The sequence below is a fragment of the Chiloscyllium plagiosum genome, unplaced genomic scaffold (assembly GCF_037043375.1).
Source record: "Chiloscyllium plagiosum isolate Xiang-an unplaced genomic scaffold, Cpla_swu_hap1 HiC_scaffold_22, whole genome shotgun sequence".
Lineage (NCBI taxonomy): Eukaryota > Metazoa > Chordata > Chondrichthyes > Orectolobiformes > Hemiscylliidae > Chiloscyllium > Chiloscyllium plagiosum.
This window is the reverse complement of record NW_028270160.1, coordinates 8,906,420-8,927,921: the sequence shown is the minus strand read 5'-3', so window position 1 is coordinate 8,927,921 and position 21,502 is coordinate 8,906,420. Positions and strand designations below refer to the sequence as shown.

Below are 21,502 nucleotides of genomic sequence, written 5' to 3'. Positions count from 1 at the left end.
GATGTCCCGCTTTCACATTGAGAATACCCTCCATTGTTCTGTGTGGCACTATCACCATGCCAAATGGAAGAGACTTCAAACAGATCTAGCAACTCAAGACTGAGCATCCATGAGGCACTATGGGCTATCAACAGCAGCAGAACTGTACTCCAGCACAATCTGCAACCCCACTGCCTGGTATATCCCCCACTCAACCATTACCATCAAGCCAGACGATCATCCCTGATTCAATGGAGAATTCAGAAAGGCATGTCAGGAGCGGCACCAGACATACCAAAAAAACAAATGAGTTATCAACCGAGTTAAGCTACGAAACAGGACGACCTGCATGTCAAATTGAACCATCGGCAAGTGATAAAGCTAAGTGAACAGACAACCAGCAGATCTAATCTAAGCTCTACAGCTCTCCAACCCTGCAACTTCAAGTCATGAATGGTGGTGGACAATCATACAACGCACTGGAGGCGGAGGCTCCACAAATATCGCCATCCTCAATGATGGAAGAGCCCAACACATCAGTGCAAAAGACTAGGATGAAACATTTTCAACAATCTTCAGCCAGGAATGCCAAGTGGATGATCTATCTTGGCCTCAAGTGGTCTCCAGCATTATCGATACCAGCCTTCACTCCACATGCTATCAAGAAATGGCTGGAGGCACCTGATATTACAAAAAGCTATGGACTCTGACAACTGTAGTGAAGACTTGTTCTCCAGAACTTGCTGCTCCCCTAGCCAAGCTCTTTCAGTACAGTTTCAACACTGGTATTTTCCCTGTCATTGTGGGAAAATTGCCTGGGCATGCCCTATACACAAAAAAGCAGGATAAAGCCAACTAAGGCAATTACTGCCCCAATCTACTCTCTATCAACGGTAAAGTGATGGAGTGTGTTAATGATATTGCTATCAAGCAGCTCCTGCACAGCAATAATCTACTCATTTTGCCCATTTTGGATTCTGCAAGATCCATTCAGCTTGTGGCCTCATTACAGCCTTGGTTCAAACATGGACAAAAGAGCTAAATTCCAGAGGGGAGGTGAGAGTGGCAGCCCTTGACATCAAGGCTGCATTCAACCAAGTGTGGCATCAAAGAGCCTTCGCAAAACTGGAATCATTGAATATCAGGGGGTAAACTCTCCAATGGTTAGAACCATACCCAACACATATGATGACTGTCATGGCTGTTGGCGGCCAGTCATTGCAGGTCCAGAACATCGCTGCAGGAATTCTTCATGGTCGTGTCCATGACCCAACCATCTTCAGCTGCTCCATGAATAACCTTCCCTCCATTATAAGGCTGGAAGTGGGAATGTTCGCTGCTGATTGCACAATGTTCAGCACCATTCACAATTCCTCAGACACTGAAGCAGCCCATGTGCAAATACAACAAGATCTGGACAATCTCTAGGCTTGCGCTGAAAATGTGTTGCTGGAAAAGCACAGCAGGTCAGGTAGCATCCAGGGAACAGGAGAATCGACGTTTCGGGCATAAGCCCTTCTTCAGGATTCCTGAAGAAGGGCTTATGCCCGAAACGTCGATTCTCCTGTTCCCTGGATGCTGCCTGACCTGCTGTGCTTTTCCAGCAATACATTTTCAGCTCTGATCTCCAGCATCTGCAGACCTCACTTTCTCCTCAATCTCTAGGCTTGGGCTGACAAATGGCAAGAAACATTCACAAATGCCAGGGAATGACCATCTTCAATGAGAGACCATCTAACCACCGCCCCTTGACATTCACTGCCATCACTGAATACCCCCATTATCAACATCCTTGGGATTACCACTGACCAGGACCCAACTGGACTAGTCATGTAAACACAACAGATACAAGAAGTGGTCATAGGTGAGGAATACTGAATTGAATTGAATTGAATTGAATTGAATTGTTGTCACGTGTACCAAGGCACAGTGAAAAGCTTTGTCTTGCAAGCAATACAGGCAGATCACAGAGTTAAGTAGCATAGATAAGTAAATAATAGGTAAACAATGGCAAAAACAGGGCGAATGCTAAGAGCTTGAGAGTCCATTCAGTATTTAACAATAGTAAGGTAGAAACCGTTTTGAAACCTGCTGGTGCATGTTTTCAGGTTTCTGTACCTTCTCCCCGATGGTAGAGGTTGAATGGATCATTGAGAATGCTGGCGGCCTTTCCTTGACAGCAGGCCTGGTGGATGGATTCTATAGATGGGAGGTTGGCCTTAGTGATTGTCTGGGCCGAGTTCACCACTCTCTATAACCATCTCCAAACATGAATGGTACAGTTGCCATACCAGGTAGTGATACATCCAGACAGAATGCTCTCGATGGCGCAGCTATACTGTGGACTGTAACTCACTTCCTGACTCCCCAAAGCCTGTCCACCATCTGCAAGGCACAAGTCAGGATTGTGATTGAATACTGCCCACTTGCTTGGATGGATGCAGCTCCAACAACACTCAAGAAGCTTGACACCATCCAGGACAAAGCAGGTCATTTGATTGGCACCACATTCACAAGCATCCACTCACTGCACCACTGACACACAGTAGCAGAATTGTGTACCATCTACAAGATGCAATGCAGAAATTCACCAATGATCCTAAGACAGTACTCTCCAAACACACGACCACTTCCATCTTGATTGCCAAGGAGAGCATATACAGAGGAACCTCAATTGTCTGGCATTTGATTAACTGAATTTTGGATGATCCGAACAAGATCGCAAGGTCCCAATGCGTGGCTAACTATGTTATCTTGCACCGATTAATTAGCAGCCGTTTAACCAAACGAAATACTCCCTGCCCACGTCCTTTGGATAATCAAGGTTCCTCTGTATGTGGGAACACCACCAACTTTTAGTTCCCCTCCAAGCCACTCACCATCCTGACTTGGAAATGTATGGATGTAGGTTTGCTCGCTGAGCTCGAAGGTTCATTTTCAGACATTTTGTCACCATACTAGGTAAACATCATCAGTGAGCCTCTGGAGAAGCACTGGTGCATGGCCAGCTTTCTATTTGTGTGTTTAGGTTTCCTTGGATTGGTGACATCATTTCCAGTGATGTCATTTCCTGTTTTTCTCAGGGGGGACTCACTGATTATGTTACCGAGTATGGTGAGGAAACGTCCAAAAACGAACCTTCCAGCTCAGCGAGCAAACCTCCATCCAGAACCTGAACCTGAGCAACAAATCTTCTCAAAACTCGCTTAGAAATCTATCTCTGCTCCTGTCACTGTGTCAAAATCCTGGAATTACTTCTCTAAGGGCATTATGGATCAACCCTCTGCAGAGGTCCAAGAAAGCAGCTCACCAACACCTTTCTCAAGGGCAACTAGGGACAGGCAATAAATGCTGGCCCAGTCAGTGACACCCAGGTCTCATAAGTGAATATAAAAAAAAAATGCACCCTCATTCTGGATTCATCCATGAGATGGAACATCTTTTCCATGTCCAGCCATCAAGACCACACAGAATCTTATACATTTCAATCAAGTCATCCCTCAGTATTCTAAATTCCAGTGAAAACAAGACCAATCTATCCGTCCTATCTTCATAAGACAACCCACTTGCTTCAAGTATCAATTCAATAAACCTCCTAAAAATTTCTTCCAAACCATTTACAACCTTTCTTAAATATTAAGACCAAAACTATATGCAGTATTCAAGATGTGGTCTCACCTATGCCTTATTTTTATTAAAGCATCTATTTCATACATTTATTTTGGAGGAAGAAACAGAAAAACTATACAGATATGCATACAAATTGGTCAAGGCAATTGGGTGATCAAAACCAAGTGCTTCGTAGCAGCCATGAAATAACATGCTCTCACAAAGTGTCAAGATGTGGACCCTCTGGAATGAAATATTTATGGATATGCGCCATATTTCATAGAGTCCATGGTGCATTTGAGCAGCTTTCCTGACAATAATACTGCAAACTTTAGAAAGTACAAATTCAATAATCTGCAAAGCCAAATATAGCTGTCAAGAAATGTAGCAAATAGGGACCAGACATGCATAGATTCATGGCTGAGAGACGTATATTTAAATCTTTATACTGAAGGATAGTGTCATAGGACCAATCATCTTCAGCTGCCTCATCTTAAGGTCAGATGTGGGGATGTTTTCTGATAATTGCATGTTCAGCACCATTTGTGATTCCTCAGATACTGTGCAGCCCATATCCAAATACACCAGGACTAGAAGATTCAGGCTAGGTTAATGCACAGCAAGTAAAATCCACGCTACAGAAGTGTCAGGCAGTGACAATCTCCATTTAGGAAGAATCCGACCATTGCCCTTTGACATTCAATGGCATTAAGCATTACCGAATTTCCCACTGTCAAAACTCTAGAAAGTACTGACCAGGAACTGAATGGGACTAGCCATATGAATACTGTAACTACAAAAAAGATTAGAGGTTGGGAATTCTGTGGTGAGTGACTCACCTCTTCAAAACCTGTCCACATCTACAAGGCACAAGCCAGGAAATAATCTCTGCTTGCCTGGATGAGTGCAGCTCCATTAACACTCAAGAAGTTTGACACCATCTAACAGAAAGTTGCCCTCTTGAACATTGCATCAGCCTTCCACATTCATTCCCCCTCCACTACTGACACAAAGTAGCAGCATATGTACTATCTACAGGATGTACTACAGAGTTCACCAGGGCTTCTCAAGACAGCACCTTCCAACCCATGAATGTAACATCACAAAGGACAATACAGTATAGACATAGGGAAACCATACGTGCAAGTTCCCCTCCAAGTCAGTATCCTGGCGTGGACCTGTAACATTGTTTCTTCACTGTCACTGGATCAAAATTGGGGAACTCTCCTAACAGCATTGAGTGTAGCTACATCACATGACATGCACCAGTTAAAGGCAGCAGTTCACCACCACCTTCTCAAGGGTAATTATGGATGTGCAAATATAAATATTTAGACCAGGGATGATGACATACTTCAGTAAATTATGATCAAAGTTTAGACTTTATGCAAAATTGAAGCCTGTGGTATTGAAGAAACAGCAGATACATAGGCACAAAGTTGGTTAAGTAAGAGAAAGCAACAAATATTGAAGAAACATATTTCTTCCAACTGAAGGGAAGCACATAATACTGATCCCTAGCGACTGGTATTAGAAACACTGATGTTTTTGATTAATATTAATGGCATAGTTAAACTCAGAACATTCTTTCAAAGTTTGCAAATGACTCAGCTCTGTGACATAGTAAACAATGACGATAGCAATAAATTTTAAGAAAAGACTGGTGAAATGGTAAATGCAATTTAACTCAAACATTTTGGCAAAAAGGATGAGGAGCAATACACAAGGATTATGGTAGTAATGATTATGAAAGTTTCAGAATTCATCATCAATACTCCATCAAAGTGATGGTAGTTCTGGAAATCCACATGTACAGAACACAGCAGCAATCCAGAAGTTGCTATCAGCGATTTCATGTTTCTCCAGAGAGTGCACTGTTTAGGTAACCTGCCATCCTGCAATCAATGGGAATGTGCTCTCCTTTACAGTGGGGAGACAAAACGCAGAGTGACGACCACTCTACGGAGCACCTACGTTGTTCCTAACCCTGAGCTTCCTGTTGTCTGCCACTTCAACACATCACCATGATCCCTGGTCAACATCTCCGTCTCAGGCTTGCTGCACTGCTCCATCAAAGGTCAGCATAAGCTGGAAAAACAGTGCTTGCAGACTGTGCAGGCTTCAGAACTCATTTTAGAGTTCAATAATTTTAGGTAAAAACCGAAAGAACTGCAAGTGCTGCAAATCAAAAACAAAAACAGAAATTGCTGGAAAAGCTCAGCAGGTCTAGCAGCATCTGTGAAGAGAAATCAGAGTTAATGTTAACTGTGAGGAAGGGTCACTAGACCTAATATTGATTTCTCTTCACAGATGCTGCTAGATCTGCTGAGCTTTTCCAACAATTTCAGTTTTTATTTCAATCATTTTAAGTTCTGAGTACCTTCTGCCATGTTTTTACCCCAACTTTGTCATCATACAGGTTGCTACCACAACCATCCCATTGTCCAAATGATCCCAGTTAGCAGCTATTGACTCCCCTAAGCTGACCTTAACCCATTCATTTATGGGTCCAACTGGTGTTCTCTCTCTCTGGGCTTGATCTCCATCTATTCGTTGCTCCTCCCCCCTCCCCTTCTCTAGCATATACACTAACCTTTACCTAGCTACAATCTGAAGGAGGGTCACTGGATGCAAAACATTAATTCTGCTTTCTCTCCACAGATGCTGCCAGACTTGCTGAGATTTTCCCAGCAATTTATGCTTCAGTCTGATTTCCAGCATCTGCAGTTTTTTGGTTTTATTTGTAAACAAATTATGTAATTTTAAAGCGAGCCCACATCTTTGAAGGTAGGCAGAGATGTCAAGAGGGTTATTCAAACACATGATCTTGGCATTTTTTTTTGTAAAGGCACAGAATGCACAAGTTTATACTAACCCTTTATTAAACATTGGTTAGGTTTCAGCTAATATTCAATCCTGAGTAACGTATTTTAGGAAGGATGTTAAGTTCTTAAGAGATGGTGTAGGTGAGATTTACCAGATTAGTAACAGGGATAAGGAGTTGAAGTCATTTGAAGACAACTGACTATGCTCCTTGGAGCAAGAGAAGCCTTTCTTTGGTGGGGCAAGAGAGACAAGGTTGAAGTGGTGACCAAAATCATGAATTAATGTAAAAGAGTACACTAGCAGAAATGATTTCCAATGACAATAGAGTCTATAAATAGATAAAAGAATTAGCGACAACTTGAGGAAATATATTTTCACATTGCAAGTTCCTGTGTTTTGAAATCCATTCTGAAAGGTTGGTGGAAGCTGTTTCAACAGTAAAATTCAAGAAGAAATTGCCGACACATACTGAGAGTTCTTCTCCTAATCAATTCTTACCAATTGCCTGACAGCATCTGTGGAGAGAGAAACAGACTTAACATTCATGTTGGTATGACTTCTTCAGAACCAAAAAGTCATAACAGACATGAAATTCTCTCTCCAAAGACTCTGCCAGACTTGCTGAGTTTCTTCAGCATTGTGTTCATTTTAGGTTTCAAAGATCTGGATTATTTTGCTTTTTTGTGAAACGAATAGCCTCTTACTTCTATTCAAATTATAGTACCTTCTGAATTGGATTAGAAGGCATTACTTATATGCCGATGCATGATCAAAATTTAACATGTCAGTTATAACCCACTATATTGTAATTTTGCATATCTCACATAATAATGTCCTACATAACATCACTCAGGCTATGACAATAAGAAAACGTGGTGCTCCGGCTGTAACATATAATTCAGAAACATTTCACTACAGTGAACATTAACTGCAATCGTATACCTATGAATAGATTTCTACAACATACTATGCTTTTACAGAATTCTTAGGGTTAAAAACACACCTGTAAAACAAGGATAAAATAGTCTACAGGTTTGTTCCGATAGAAGAGGTAATGTTCTGGGGCTTTTTTATTTCTTTCATCAAACTTCATTTCCTGAATAACATTAGGATGTTTGAGCAGCCTCAGTAAGATCTTCTCTGACATCTGTGTAGGGCTGAATGGCTCCACTTCTGAAATCATGAACAGAAACATCAGTATATTCAAGCGACCCAAGCCTTCTATTAGAATCAACAATGACTGTCACTAAAGTTCAGGTAGAATAAAAATAGCCAAAACAAAATGCTTAAAACTGATCTCATGGCACCTATTCAAATCCATAGGCCCTGCCACAAAGACTTCTTTTTGAGAAATAATTTAGTTTTTATAGTTTTAAAATGAAGTTGAATCACTATTTTGGTGTTGTAAGAGTCAGGCAATGTGATAAGTAAGAGTCTGCTTTCAAATTAGCACTTTATTTATTGATGGACCACAGGTTTTTCTTTAACCCTCTCGAGAGATGTGGGAATTGCTGGCAAAGCCAACTTTTGTTACAGATCCTTAATTGCCCTAGACCAAATGGCTTGTTCAACCATTCATAGTCATACAGTTTCACAGCATGAAGAGGCACCGTTCGGCCCATCAAGTCCATTTTGATCATCAAGGAGGAGAAAGTGAGGACTGCAGATGCTGGAAATCAGAGCTGAAAATGTGTTGCTGGAAAAGCGCAGCAGGTCAGGCAGCATCCAAGGACCAGGAGAATCAACGTTTCGAGCATAAGCCCTTCTTCAGGAAAGAAGGGCTTATGCCCGAAATGTCGATTCTCCTGGTCCTTGGATGCTGCCTGACCTGCTGCGCTTTTCCAGCAACACATTTTCAGCTCATTTTGATCATCAATCAACTATCTACTTTAATCCCATTTCCAGCACTCCACTTGTAGCCTCATAGTTCAAGTGTTCACCTAAATACTTAAATGACAAAACCAAATTTCATCACCACACACAGCTCAGGATTATATACTATTTTCCAATGTCCTGCCTGTCTATTTCATCCTGTAGTTTAAGGTTATCTCCCTCACTATTTGCCAAGACACCAATTGCCATGTTATTTGCAAACTTATAGTCAAATCTCAAATTCATGTCTAGACCATTAACGTACACTACAAACAGCAAGGCACGTAGCAACAAAGCTTATGGTATGCCACTGGACACAGGCTTCCAGTCAAAAATAACCTTTGACCATCATCCTCTGTCTCTTGTCACTAATCTAATTTTAGATCCAATATGCTAAACTGCCCTGAATCCCTTGGGTTCTTACCTTCTCGACCAGTCTCCCATGCAACAGTTTAACAAGAGTTTGCCTGAAATCCAATGTAGTTACATCATTTAGAACATAGAAAAATACAGCACAGAACAGGTCCTTTGGCCCACAATGTTGTGCCGAGGTTTAACCCTAATGTAAAATATAATAACTTAACCTATGCACCCCTCAACTCACTGCTATCCATGTGCATGTCCAGCAGTCGCTTAAATGTCCCCAATGATTCTGCTTCCACCACCACAGCTGGCAACGCATTCCATGCATTCACAACTCTGTGTAAAGAACCTACCTCTGATATCTCCTTTATACCTTCCTCCTAATATCTTCAAACTATGACTCCTCGTACTGGTCCTGCCCTGGGGAAAAGTCTCTGACTCTATCTATTCCACTCATGATCGTGTATACCACATGTTTTGTTTACACAGCTAGTCATCTCAAAAAACTCAATGAATCTGTCAAACTTGATTCATGCTGGCCATCCTCAAGTCATCTTTTCTCTCCAAGTGGAGATTAATTCTATCCCTGCAATCTCCTCTCTTAACTCACATAGCAGGCTGGGATACATGTCATTTAGGCATGGGGATGTATCCAGTTTTAAGCCTGCTAAAATGCTAATACCTCCTCCACTTCAATTGCAGTTTGTTCAAGTATATCACAGTATTCCCCTTCCTGATTTCTATACTTGCATTGTCCTTCTCTACAATGAATACAGATACAAAGTGTTAATTTGAAACCCCATCTGCATCTTCCAGCTCCACACAAACATCGCCACTTTGGTCCATCATGGGTCTTACTCTTTTCCTGGTTTGCTCTTGCCCCGAATATACTCATGAAATGCCTTTAGACTACTCTTTATTTTACCCACCAGTGTTTTGTCTAGCTCTCTCTTTACTTTCCTATTAGTCATAGAGATGTACAGCACAGAAACTGACCCTTCAGTCCAACTCATCCATGCTGACCAGATATCCCAACTTAATCTAGTCCCACCTGCCACACCTGGCCCATATCCCTCCAAACCCTTCCTATTCATATACCCATCCGGATGCCTTTTAAATGTTGCAATTGTACTAACCTCCACCACTTCCTCCGACAGCCCATTCCACACACGCAACAGCCTCTACGTGAAAAAGTTGCCCCTTAGGTCTCTTTTATATCTTTCCCCTCTCACCCTAAACCAATGCCCTCTACTTCTGGACTCCCCCATCCCAAGGAAAAAGACTTCTATTTACCCTATCCATGCTCATGATTTTGTAAACCTCTATAAGGTAACCCCTCAGCCTCCGATGCTCCAGGGAAAACAGCCTCAGCCTGTTCAACCTCTCCCTATACTCAAATCCTCCAACCCTGGCAACATCCTTGTAATTCTTTTCTGAACCCTTTCAGATTTCACAACATCTTTCCGATAAGGAGAGCAGAACCGCATGCAATATTTCAAAAGTGGCCTAACCAATGTCCTGTACAGCTGCAACATGACCCTCCAACTCCTGTACTCAACACTCTTGACCAATAAAGGAAAGAATACCAAACGCCTTCTTCACTATCCTATCTACCTGCGACTCCATTTCAAAGAGCTATAAACCTGCACTCCAAGGTCTCTTTGTTCAGCAACACTCCCTAGGACCTTACCATTAAGTGTAAAAGTCCTGCTAAGATTTGCTTTCCCAAAATACAGCACCTCGCATTTTTTGAATTAAATTCCATCTGCCACCTCTCAACCCATTGGTCCATCTGATCAGGATCCCATTGTATTCAGAGGTAACCTTCTTTGCTGTACACTACACCTCTAATTTTGGTGTCATCTGCAAACTTACTAACTGTACCTCTTATGCTCACATCCAAATATTTTATATAAATGATGAAAAGTAGTGGACCCAGCAGCAATCCTTGTGGCATTCCACTGGTCATAGGTCTCCAATCTGAAAAACAACTCTCCACTACCATCCTCTTCTACCTTTGAGCCAGTTCTGTATTCAAATGGCTAGTTCTCCCTGTATTCCATGAGATCTAACCTTGCTAACCAGTCTCCCATGGGGAAACCTTGTCGAACGTCTTACTGAAGTCCATATAGACCATGTCTATCACTTTGCCCTCATCAATCCTCTGTTACTTCTTCAAAAAACTCAATCAAGTTTGTCAGACATGATCTCCCACGCACAAAGCCATGTTGACTATCCCTAATCAGTCCTTGCCTTTCCAAATACATGTACATCCTGTCCCTCAGGATTCCCTCCAACAACTTGCCCACCACCAACATCAGGCTCACTGGTTTATAGTTTCCTGGCTTGTCCTTACCACCTTTCTTAAATAGTGGCACCAAGTTAGCCAACCTCCAGGCTTCTGACACCTCACCTGTGACTATCAATGATACAAATATTTCAGCAAGAGGCCCAGCAATCACTTTCCTAGCTTCCCAAAGTGTTCTAGGGTAGACCTGATCAGGTCCTGGGGATTTATTCACTTTTATGTCTTTCAAAACATCCAGCTTTTCCTCCTCTGTAATCTGGACATTTTGCAAGATGTCACCATTTATTTCTCCACATTCTATATCTTCCATGTTCTTTTCCACAGTAAACACTCATACAAAATACTCGTGTCGTATCTCCCCCATCTCTTATGGCTCCACACAGAGGGTGCCTTGCTGATCTTTGATGGGCCCTATTCTCTCCCTAGTTACCCTTTTGTCCTTAATGTATTTGTAAAAACCCTTTGGGAAATCACCTTAACTCTATTTGCCAAAGTTATCTCATGTCCTCTTTTTGCCCTCCTTATTTCTTTCTCAAGTATACTCCTACTGCCTTTATACTCTTCTAAGGATTCACTTGATCTATCCTGTCTATAACTGACATACGCTTCCTGCTTTTTCTTAAGCAAACCCTCAATTTCTTTAGTCATCCAGCAATCTCATCCCTCCCAGCCTTTTCTTTCACCCTAACAGGAATACTGTATATCATCTCTGCATATTGTTTTTTAATTAACCGCTGCAGTTAGAACATAGAAGAATACAGCGCAGTACAGGCCCTTTGGCCCTCGATGTTGCGCCAATCCAAGCCCACCTAACCTACACTAGCCCACTATCCTCCATATGCCTATCCAATGCCCGCTTAAATGCCCATAAAGAGGGAGAGTCCACCACTGCTACTGGCAGGGCATTCCATGAACTCACGACTCGCTGAGTAAAGAACCTACCCCTAACATCTGTCCTATACCTACCACCCCTTAATTTAAAGCTATGCTTAATTTAGAGAAAAGTAGTTTTTCTCTACTTCGATGCCTTTTGTTGTTTTGAGCCCTGAGTATCTACCATAAGTTTCCCTTTTTTAGCTCGTTCAATTCTGTATATTTCTCAACATCCAGACTTGTGGACTTGTTGGTTCACTTGTACCTTTCACCTTTACAGCAACATCTTGCATTCTCACTATTTCCTTCTTAAAATATTCTAACTGCCCTAATGTAAATTTTCCTCCAAGTAGCTACATCCAGTCCACTCAGTTAAATACTGTTTTATATTGAAATTGATCTTCATCCAACTCAGAACCTGGTCAATCTTTGTCCTTTCCACAATTACCCTAAATTTTATTGATTTATGGTCACTTTCAGCAAAATGCTCATCCTCTGATACTTCTACCACTTGCTGCCTTCTTTCTCTAAAGTTAGCTGCAGCATCACCCTACTCTGTAGAGCTGTGTACGGCTTAAATGTTCTCCTGGATACATTTTTAAGAATTTCACCTCCCTTTCACACAGTTTTTTTAATTATTATTATCGCAGTTTATATTAAATTGAAATCTTCTACTATTACCACATTATTTTTACATTTCTCTGAAATTTACTACGCTCTTTCGCTGACTGTTTGGGTCTATTAGTACACTGTCAACAATATGATTGCCTCCTTTCTGTTTTTGAGTTTTAGCCATATGGCCTCAATTGAGAAACTTTTCTAAAATGTAATCCACAAAGGTGTAGTAATTGAATACTTGATTAATATTGAGACACTGCCTCATTTATACACCTCTCTGTCTTGCTCCAGTTGTTCCCTCCCTCAATCATGTCTCCGTGAACAGCAAAAATATATCACCCTAAGTTAATCAGCACCAGCATCTCATATACCTTATTTGCAAGACTTCTTGCATTAAAGTAAACGTTCCTGGTCTTACTATGCTCCCTTGTGTCTTAACTTAACTATATATGCTTGACTCTCTAGACTGACTTCATTCTCTTCTTTATTTATCCCTGCATTATTGTATCACCTCTCTGCATCTCATCTCTTTGCCAAATCAATTCAAACCCCCTCCAACAGGGGCAAATCGAGGATCTCAGTCCCATGTTGGCTCAGTTGCAACCAGAACTTGCACAGGTCCACCGTCCTCTGAAACGAATCAAGTGATCCATGAATCTAAAGCTCTTCCCATCTTCAAGTGGATATTCACCTGCTCTCTTTGCACTCTCCCTCTTCAGAATGCCCTGTCGCTGTTCAGTTATATCCTTGCCCTAGGCAACACACCATCCCGGAGTTATATTGGTATTTGCAGAAATGCTTGTTTGCACCCTTCATTACTGAGTCTCTTATCACTATTGCTCTTCCTTTCTTTCTCCTCCTTCTTTGTGCAGCTGAACACTGGCTGCACTCATAGCATTTCACTCATAGCATTTTCCAACTCTCTTGAGTGAGATGCACTCTGGGGCTTTCCTGACTACCTACCTACTTGCCTGCCTCCCATCTTCTGATTGGTGGTCACATGTTCCTTCCCTGACTGCACATCCTGAAGCTGTCAGGGATGAGCATGTCTAAAAACATGGTTTTCCGATAACCCAGCCTTTTGGATGCATTGAAGTGCATCCAGCCAATGCTCAAGCTCCAGCCTTGCCTCTGTCTCTCTCATTCACAGCCCCAGAATACTCCCTCACAGTTCCGGAAGGCAAGTGAAAGGCCTCCAGGTCTTGGCCTGTCTTTATTCAAAACCCCTGAATATGCTCCACACAGGTCCAACCCTTCTTCGGTTCCCTTCTTTGAGCAGATAGGACCCATTGCTATGGATCTGGAGTCACATGCAAGTCAGGTAAGGATGGCAGATTTATTTCCCTGAAGGACATTAGTGAACCATACATATTTTTATAACATTTAGCAGTTACATGGTCACATCTTTAGATGAGCTTTTAGATTCTGATATTTACTGAATTCAAATTTAACCACCTTCCACTGTTGGATTCAAATCATTAGCTTGGGTGCTCTGGATTACTAGTCTAATAACATTACCACTGTTCCACCTACCCCCTCCCCCGAAGAATTTTAAGTCCTGAGAAAAATCATACTGTACTCAAGCATAACTGTTTTCTTTCTCCATAGATACTGCCAGAGCTGCTGAGTTTCTCCAGCATTCATCAAGTTTTTTCAAATTCTTTGCTTCGTAAGGATTAACCGTCACCGACTGCCATCTAATATTTCTCCAAGCTACCCATACATTTCCATATGGTGTGTGTTGATTCAATTGCAACAGCCAAGTACACAGCAATCTACATTGGACATTCACATGCATCACAGCGTGACACATGCACAAATGTCATTGCTGCAAAATGACATTTAACGGCAATCCCAGCCAATACTTCATTCCTTAACACAGGGTTAAAAAAATGTTAGCTGCAATACCTACATATAAATAACTTATTATCTGAGCAGTCACAAGAAAGCTATTTGAAATCACTGTGAAACTGAAATGCTAAAAGAACAATTTAATCTGTCCAGATAAAATTGGACAGCTGACAATTAACTCTCAGCTCATATTATAACATGAGCTGTAACATTTCTTTCCAGCAAGTTGTAGCAGTGTTCACAATAAAACCAATTTACAGAAGTGAAACACAAAAATTACTACATTAAGACATTGCTTAAATACATTTAGATAGCACCTTAAGTTAAATATGTCACAATTCAAACAATGAATTACTGGGTTCACTGAGTAAATTGAAATGCTGTTGTCGTTGTTACACTCATTAAAAATGTTGTGGAACTTTGCTGTTACCAGATTTTTATCATAATGCAGACTCTACCAAAGCTCATGTTGAATACTGTAAAGAGTACTTCTTTTTTGATCCAACCAGGTTCATTGTCTGTATCAGGAAACTGAAAACTGAATACAAATGAGGTGGTACAGTATGATCAGTCATTGTCCATAAATCTGGGAATGCTGTCTCAATTATGTGAGCAGCAATAAGCTTCCTTTTGATGCTTATAAAAATATTAACAGTAAATGAGTTTGGGCAGTATAACCTAGTCAAGTACATTGCACAACCAATGAACTGACAGCCTCACTTAGGCCACAGTGAAGGTCAGGGTCATACTGTTGCTGCATAGGATTCTTTTTGTACTCTATGCAGGAAGTACTGTTCCAATTTCTTATCAAGCAGAGTGTTGTACTAAGTTTCAGAAAATTATGCAAGGCTTTAAATTTATTCACCGTGGAGACTTCAGGGAGGAGTTGCTAACTCAGTTTAGGAAGTAGGTAATTTATTTTTAAAAGTTAATTCCCTAGTTTCTGGAGTGCAGGCATCACTAGCAGGGCATTTATTATTCATTGTTAATTTCCTGGAGATATATAGTGCACTGTGATCTTGAATCACTGTTGTCATATGATGAAGGTGTTCCTATAGTCCTATTAGATAGAGAATTTAGTTGTTTTATATAACTTGCGAGGGCACTTTAGAGAGTGATCAAGTGTCACCGCATATAGATAGGCCAGGTTAGATAGAGATGGCAGATTCCCTTTCTTAAACACAAAAATATCAGTGAATCTATTGGGTTTTTAAGACACTTCAGAAGTTCACTGTTGTTTTTATTTTTCCAGAGTTCTTTACTAATTGAATTCAAACTCTCAAAATGTCATCGTAGTAAATTTGAACTATTTCCCTTCAACCTGTATTTCCTTCCAGATCACGATCAGAAAAAAATATAATTTGCCCTCAACAACAGCATTGAAGTAGTTTTACATTACTGCAGGAATAATTTGTGCTATCCTTTGGGTGGGAATGTTTTTAATGTTATACAGTATATATAGAAATAATCTAATTTCCCAAACATAATCTTCACCTTGCAATACAAAAATTCACACCCCAAATTGTACATTTTAAATGGAAGCTGTAATGTACATATACAATCAGGGGAAGAGAGCAATCCCAACTACTGGCAACCAAGAAGAAAGTCAATTTTTAAGTTCATCCTTAATATCCTATGAAAGCATTTAATGGACATTTAAAATCAGTGGGGAAAGAAAAAGCAATAACCTATGTTGCTTATAAATTCTTTTCTGCTGGATTACAACAAGACTAATGTACATTTGCAAGGCATCTTTAATGTAGAGCATATTCCAAGGTTTGTCCTAATTAGGTGCAGAAATCTGAATTTTGAGCCAGACTGGAGATGGTTAGGAGGAGTAGGCTGAAGAGATACATTTAATAATGTTTTTAAAAGATAAAAGAGTGGGGTGAAAATTTTTAGCGAGGAAACTGCAAAGTATACAAACCAGCCAGCCAATTTCAGAAATAATGAGGCAAGCATCAAGATCAAGATTATAGTCACTGAAGACAATTTAATGTGTTGCGGTGGTTAAGTCAGAATGGCAATACAGATCAATGAGGTTTTTGCACACACAGGATTTAGTGCAGGGTGAGGTAAATGTGGAACAACTTTGTATAAGCAGGAATTCATGGACAGTAAAGCAAAGTAATGGATTACTCTAGGACCCAAATACTATTTGTGGACTGGAGCTGACCACAATTGGTTCTTGCTCAACTAGAGAGAGAGGCTAGTTGTTTAATGAGTCCCTGGTAAATGGCGAGGTTAAGTTTTTACACTGTATATGAACTGGTGATAAAGTTAATCAAAATATGAAGAACAGCTTACACAAGTAAATAATAACTAAAAAATGGGGTGGCAATTGCCTAGTGTTATCATCACTGAAGTGTTAATCCTAGAGATCCAGGTTCAAATCCTGCCATGACAGATGGTGGAATTTGAATTAATTAAACATCTGGAACCATTTTCATCAGTTGGAAAAACACACCTAATTCACTAATGTCCCTTAGGGAAGGAAACTGCCATTCTTACCTGGTCTGGCCTACATGTGATTCCAGACCCACAGCAATGTGGTTGACACTTAACTGCCCTGTTGGCAATTAGGAATGGGCAATAAATGCTGACTTATCCACAGGTGCCACATCCTATTACTAAATCAAAAAAAAATGAAGACTCAATCAGGATGGCTGTTCAGGTAATGTGTCTAGGCTACAGCATTTGGGAGCTCCTGGATACCATTACAATCCATGACAAATAGGTGCACACTATATCAGAGTGTCATAGAGTCATACAGCATGGAAACAGACCCTTTAGTCCAACTCATTCACGCCAACCAAATATCCTAAACTACTGATCCACACGGATTTGGTCCATATCCCTCTAAACTCCTCCTATTCATGTATCCATCCAGATGCCTTTTTAATGTTTTAACTGCACCTGCCTTCATCGCCTCTTCTGGCAGCAAGTTCCATACAAGTACAACCCTCCGCATGAAAAAGCTGCCCCTCAGGTCACTTTTAAATATTTCCCCTCTCACCTTAAATCTATGCCCTCTACTTTTGGACACCCCTGCCCTGGGAAAAAGACCTTGACTATTCACCCACTCATGATTTTATAAACCTCTACACGGTCATCCTCAGCCTCTGACACTCAAGAGGGAAGAAAGCCTATTCAGCCTCTCCCATAGATCAAACTGTCCAATCCTGGCAACATCTTTATAAATAATTTCTGAACCCTTTCAAGTTTAACAACATAATTCCCATAGCAGGGAGAATAGACTTGAATGCAGTATTCTAAAAGCAGCCTTACCAATGTCCTGTACAGTCACAACATAACATCCCAACTCCTTTACATAATGCATTGACCAATGAAGGTATCAAGTTTTTAAGTGTTTAAGCAGCTTCTGCTCAGAGTTTGAGCTGAGGACCAAATTACACACCCTGTGATGCACCTGGGAAGGGAACTGTTATCTGGATTTTTGGTACCAGGAGAAAAAGTTACATGATTTGGGATAGGGTTTTCGGATTTGATCAGTCACTAGAGACAAGGTTTGAGCTACATAAAGGAACACAGAAAGCAGGAGTGCTGCCTCTGCAATGTCCAGAAGGTTTGAGGTTCCCTCAGCCTGTATGGATGAGAGTAGGGGTCACAAGTAAGGGATAGACCAGATCTAAAAGTTGAAGTTCCAAATTGGAGAAAGGCCAACTTTGACAGTATTAGGCAAGGAATTTCAAAAGCTGATTGGGAGCAGATGTTCGCAGGTAAAGGGACGGTTGGAAAATGGGAAGCCTTCAAAAATGAGATAATGAGAATCCAGAGAAAGTATATTCCTGTTAGGGTGAAAGGAAAGGCTGGTAGGTATAGGGAATGCTGGATGACTAAAGAAATTGAGGGTTGGTTTAAGAAAAAGAAGGAAGCACATGTCAGGTATAGACAGGATAGATCGAGTGAATCCTTAGAAGAGTATAAAGGCATAAGGAGTATAATTAAGAGGGAAATCAGGAGGCACAAAGGGGACATGAGATAGTTTTGGCAAATAGGGTTAAGGAGAATCCAAAGGGATTTTACAAATACATTAAGGACAAAAGGCTAACTAGGGAGAGAATAGGGCCACTCAAAGATCAGCAAGGCGTCCTTCGTGTGGAGCCACAGAAAATGGGGAAGATATTAAACGAGTATTTTACATCAGTATTTAGTGTGGAAAAGTATATGGAAGATATAGACTGTAGGGAAATAGATGGTGAAAACTTGCAAAATGTCCATATTACAGAGGAGGAAATACTGGATGTCTTGAAACACAATGGTGGATAAATCCCCAGATCCTGATCAGGTGTACCCTAGAACTCTGCGGGAAGCTAGGGAAGTGATTGCTGGGCCTCTTGCTGAGATACTTGTATCATCGATAGTCTAAGGCGAAGTGCCAGAAGACTGGAGGTTGGCTAACATGGTGCCACTGTTTAAGAAAGGTGCTAATGCCAAGCCAGGGAACTAAAGACTAGTGAGCCTGACGTCGGTGGTGGGCAAGTTGTTGGAGGGAATCCTGAGGGACAAGATGTCCATGTATTTGGAAAGGCAAGGACTCATTAGGGATAGTCAACATGGCTTTGTACTTGGGAAATCATGTCTCACAAACTTGATTGAGTTTTTTTGAAGAAGTAACAAAGAGGATTGATGAGGGCAGAGTGGTAGATGTGATCTATATGGACTTCAATAAAGCGTTCGACAAGGTTCCCCAGGGGAATATGTTTGGCAAGGTTAGATCTCACGGAATACAGGGAGAACTAGCCATTTGGATACAGAACTGGCTCAAAGGTAGAAGACAGAGGGTGGTAGTGGAGGGTTGTTTTTCGGACTGGAGGCCTGTGACCAGTGGAGTGCCACAGGGATCGTTGCTGGGTCCACTACTTTTTGTCATTTACATAAATGATTTGGATGCAAGCATAAGAGACACAGTTAGTAAGTTTGCAGATGACACCAAAATTGGAGGTGTAGTGGACAGCGAAGAGCGTTACCTCCGATTACAACAGGATCTTGATCAGATGGGCCAATTCATATAAATGCGAGGTGCTGCATTTTGGTAAAGTAAATCTTAGCAGGACTTATACACTTAATGGTAAGGTCCTAGGGAGTGTTGCTGAACAAAGAGACCTTGGAGTGCAGGTTCATAGCTCCTTGAGAGTGGAGTCGCAGGTAGATAGGATAGTGAAGGCGGTGTTTGGTATGCTTTCCTTTATTGGTCAGAGTATTGAGTACAGGATTTGGGAGGTCATGTTGCGGCTGTCCAGGACATTGGTTAGGCCACTGTTGGAATATTGTGTGCAATTCTGGACTCCTTCCTATTGGAAAGATGTTGTGAAACTTGGAAGGGTTCAGAAAAGATATACAAGGATGTTGCCAGGGTTGGAGGATTTGAGTTATAGGGAGAAGCTGAACAGGCTGGGGCTGTTTTCCCTGGAGCGTTGGGGGCTGAGGGGTGACCTTATAGAGGTTTACAAGATTATGAGGGGCATGGATAGGGTAAATAGACAAAGTCTTTTCCTTGGGGTCAGGGAGTCCAGAACTAGAGGGCATAGGTTTCGGGTGAGAGGGGAAAGATATAAAAGAGACCTAAGGAGCAACCTTTTCACGCAGGGGGTGATACATGTAGGAATGAGCTGCCAGAGGAAGTAGTGGAGGCTAGTACAACTGCAACATTTAAGAGGCATTTGGATGGGTATATGAATAGGAAGGGTTTGGAGGGATATGGGCCGGGTGCTGCAGGTGGGACTAGATTGGGTTGAGATATCTGGTTGGCATGGATGGGTTGGACTGAAAGGTCTGTTTCCATGCTGTACATCTCTATGACTCTAAGTGAAACGTGCAAACTCGCCATGCCACTGGAAGCCATTCAAGTGGAGGAAGCTATAGGAATGAAGCAATAGTAGTTGAGGAGATTGACACTGCTCTTAACGAGGAGTAAATGTCCAAACAGACGTGTTGCCTGCCCTGTGGCAGGACATGGGAAATCTGCTCAGGGTCAGAAAGGAAACTACAGTATGAGGTGAAGTAGTCATGCTCCAGATTGTTACTACAGACGAACCTCGATTATCCAGAATTTGATTAACCAAACGAAATACTCCCCGCCAATGTCCTTCGGATAATTGAGATTCCTCTGTAATGACATTGTGAGAACTAAGAAAGAGGTTCTGCATACAGAGTATCATGAGCAAGGTATTAAATTGGTAACAGAACATGAAAGATTACCATCGCTGATTACCTGAGTCTTGTGCAAAGAAGGTGGGGGTGAGGTGCTCTTTGGAGGGTCCGTGCAGTCAATGGACCATATGGCCTCTTTCTGCACTGTTAGGATTCGATGATTTTATGTGACAAGAGGAGTACTGAAGGGTCAGTGCTGGGGCCTCAACATTTTACAATTTAAATCAATATCTTAGGTGAGGCGAGCAAAGGTATAGCAGCTTAGTCCCGTTGACTGCGTTTGGTCCATATCCCTTTTAACCTTTCCTATTCATATATCCATCCAGATTCTTTTAAAATGCTGTAATTGTACCTACCAGTACCACTTCTTCTGGCAGCTCATCTCATACACATACCAAGCTCTGTGAAAATACTACCCTTTTTAAATGTGTTCCCTCTCATCGACTTATTTTCTCTAGGTTTGGACTATTCCATTCTTGGAAAAAGACTTTGGCTAGCCCCTCTACAAACCTATTATAAACATCTACAAGGTCACCCCTCAGCCTCCAACACACTAGGAATAAAAGTCCCAGCGCAGCCTCTCCTTGTACCTTAAACCCTCCAGTCCCAGTGACATCCTTGTATTTTTTATTTCTGCATCCTTTCTAGTTTAACGTCATTCCTAGAGCAGGGTGACCAGAACTGTTTACAGTATTCTAAAAGTGGTCTCACCAATGTCTATTTACAGTCGTAACATGATTTCCCAACTTCCATACTCAATGCTTTGACTAATAAAGGCAAGCGTGCCAAACACCACCTTCACCACCCTACCTGCAATGCTGCTTTTAAGGAACAATGAACCTGCATTTCAGGTCCCTCTGTACAATAACACACTCCAAGGTCCTACCACTAACTGTGTAGGTCTTGCCTTGGTTTGTCTTACCAAACTGTGGCATCTCTTGTTTATCTAGATTAAAATCCATCTGCTGTTCTTGGCCCATCTGATAAAAATCTTGTTACATACTCTTAGATAACCTTCTTCACAGTCTA

The 21,502-nt window shown here is 41.4% G+C and overlaps 1 protein-coding gene across 2 annotated transcripts in view; it reads right to left on the bottom strand.

Moving 5' to 3' along the window:
* The window catches only part of LOC122561331 (metal transporter CNNM2-like), a 260,290-nt gene that overhangs the window by 54,228 nt on the left and 184,560 nt on the right, over positions 1-21,502 (bottom strand). For both annotated transcript variants that reach the window (XM_043713039.2, XM_043713040.2), the window contains exon 4: positions 7,418-7,587. In XM_043713039.2, the coding sequence (XP_043568974.1) occupies positions 7,418-7,587 (170 nt within the window). The remainder of the gene's footprint in view (positions 1-7,417; positions 7,588-21,502) is intronic.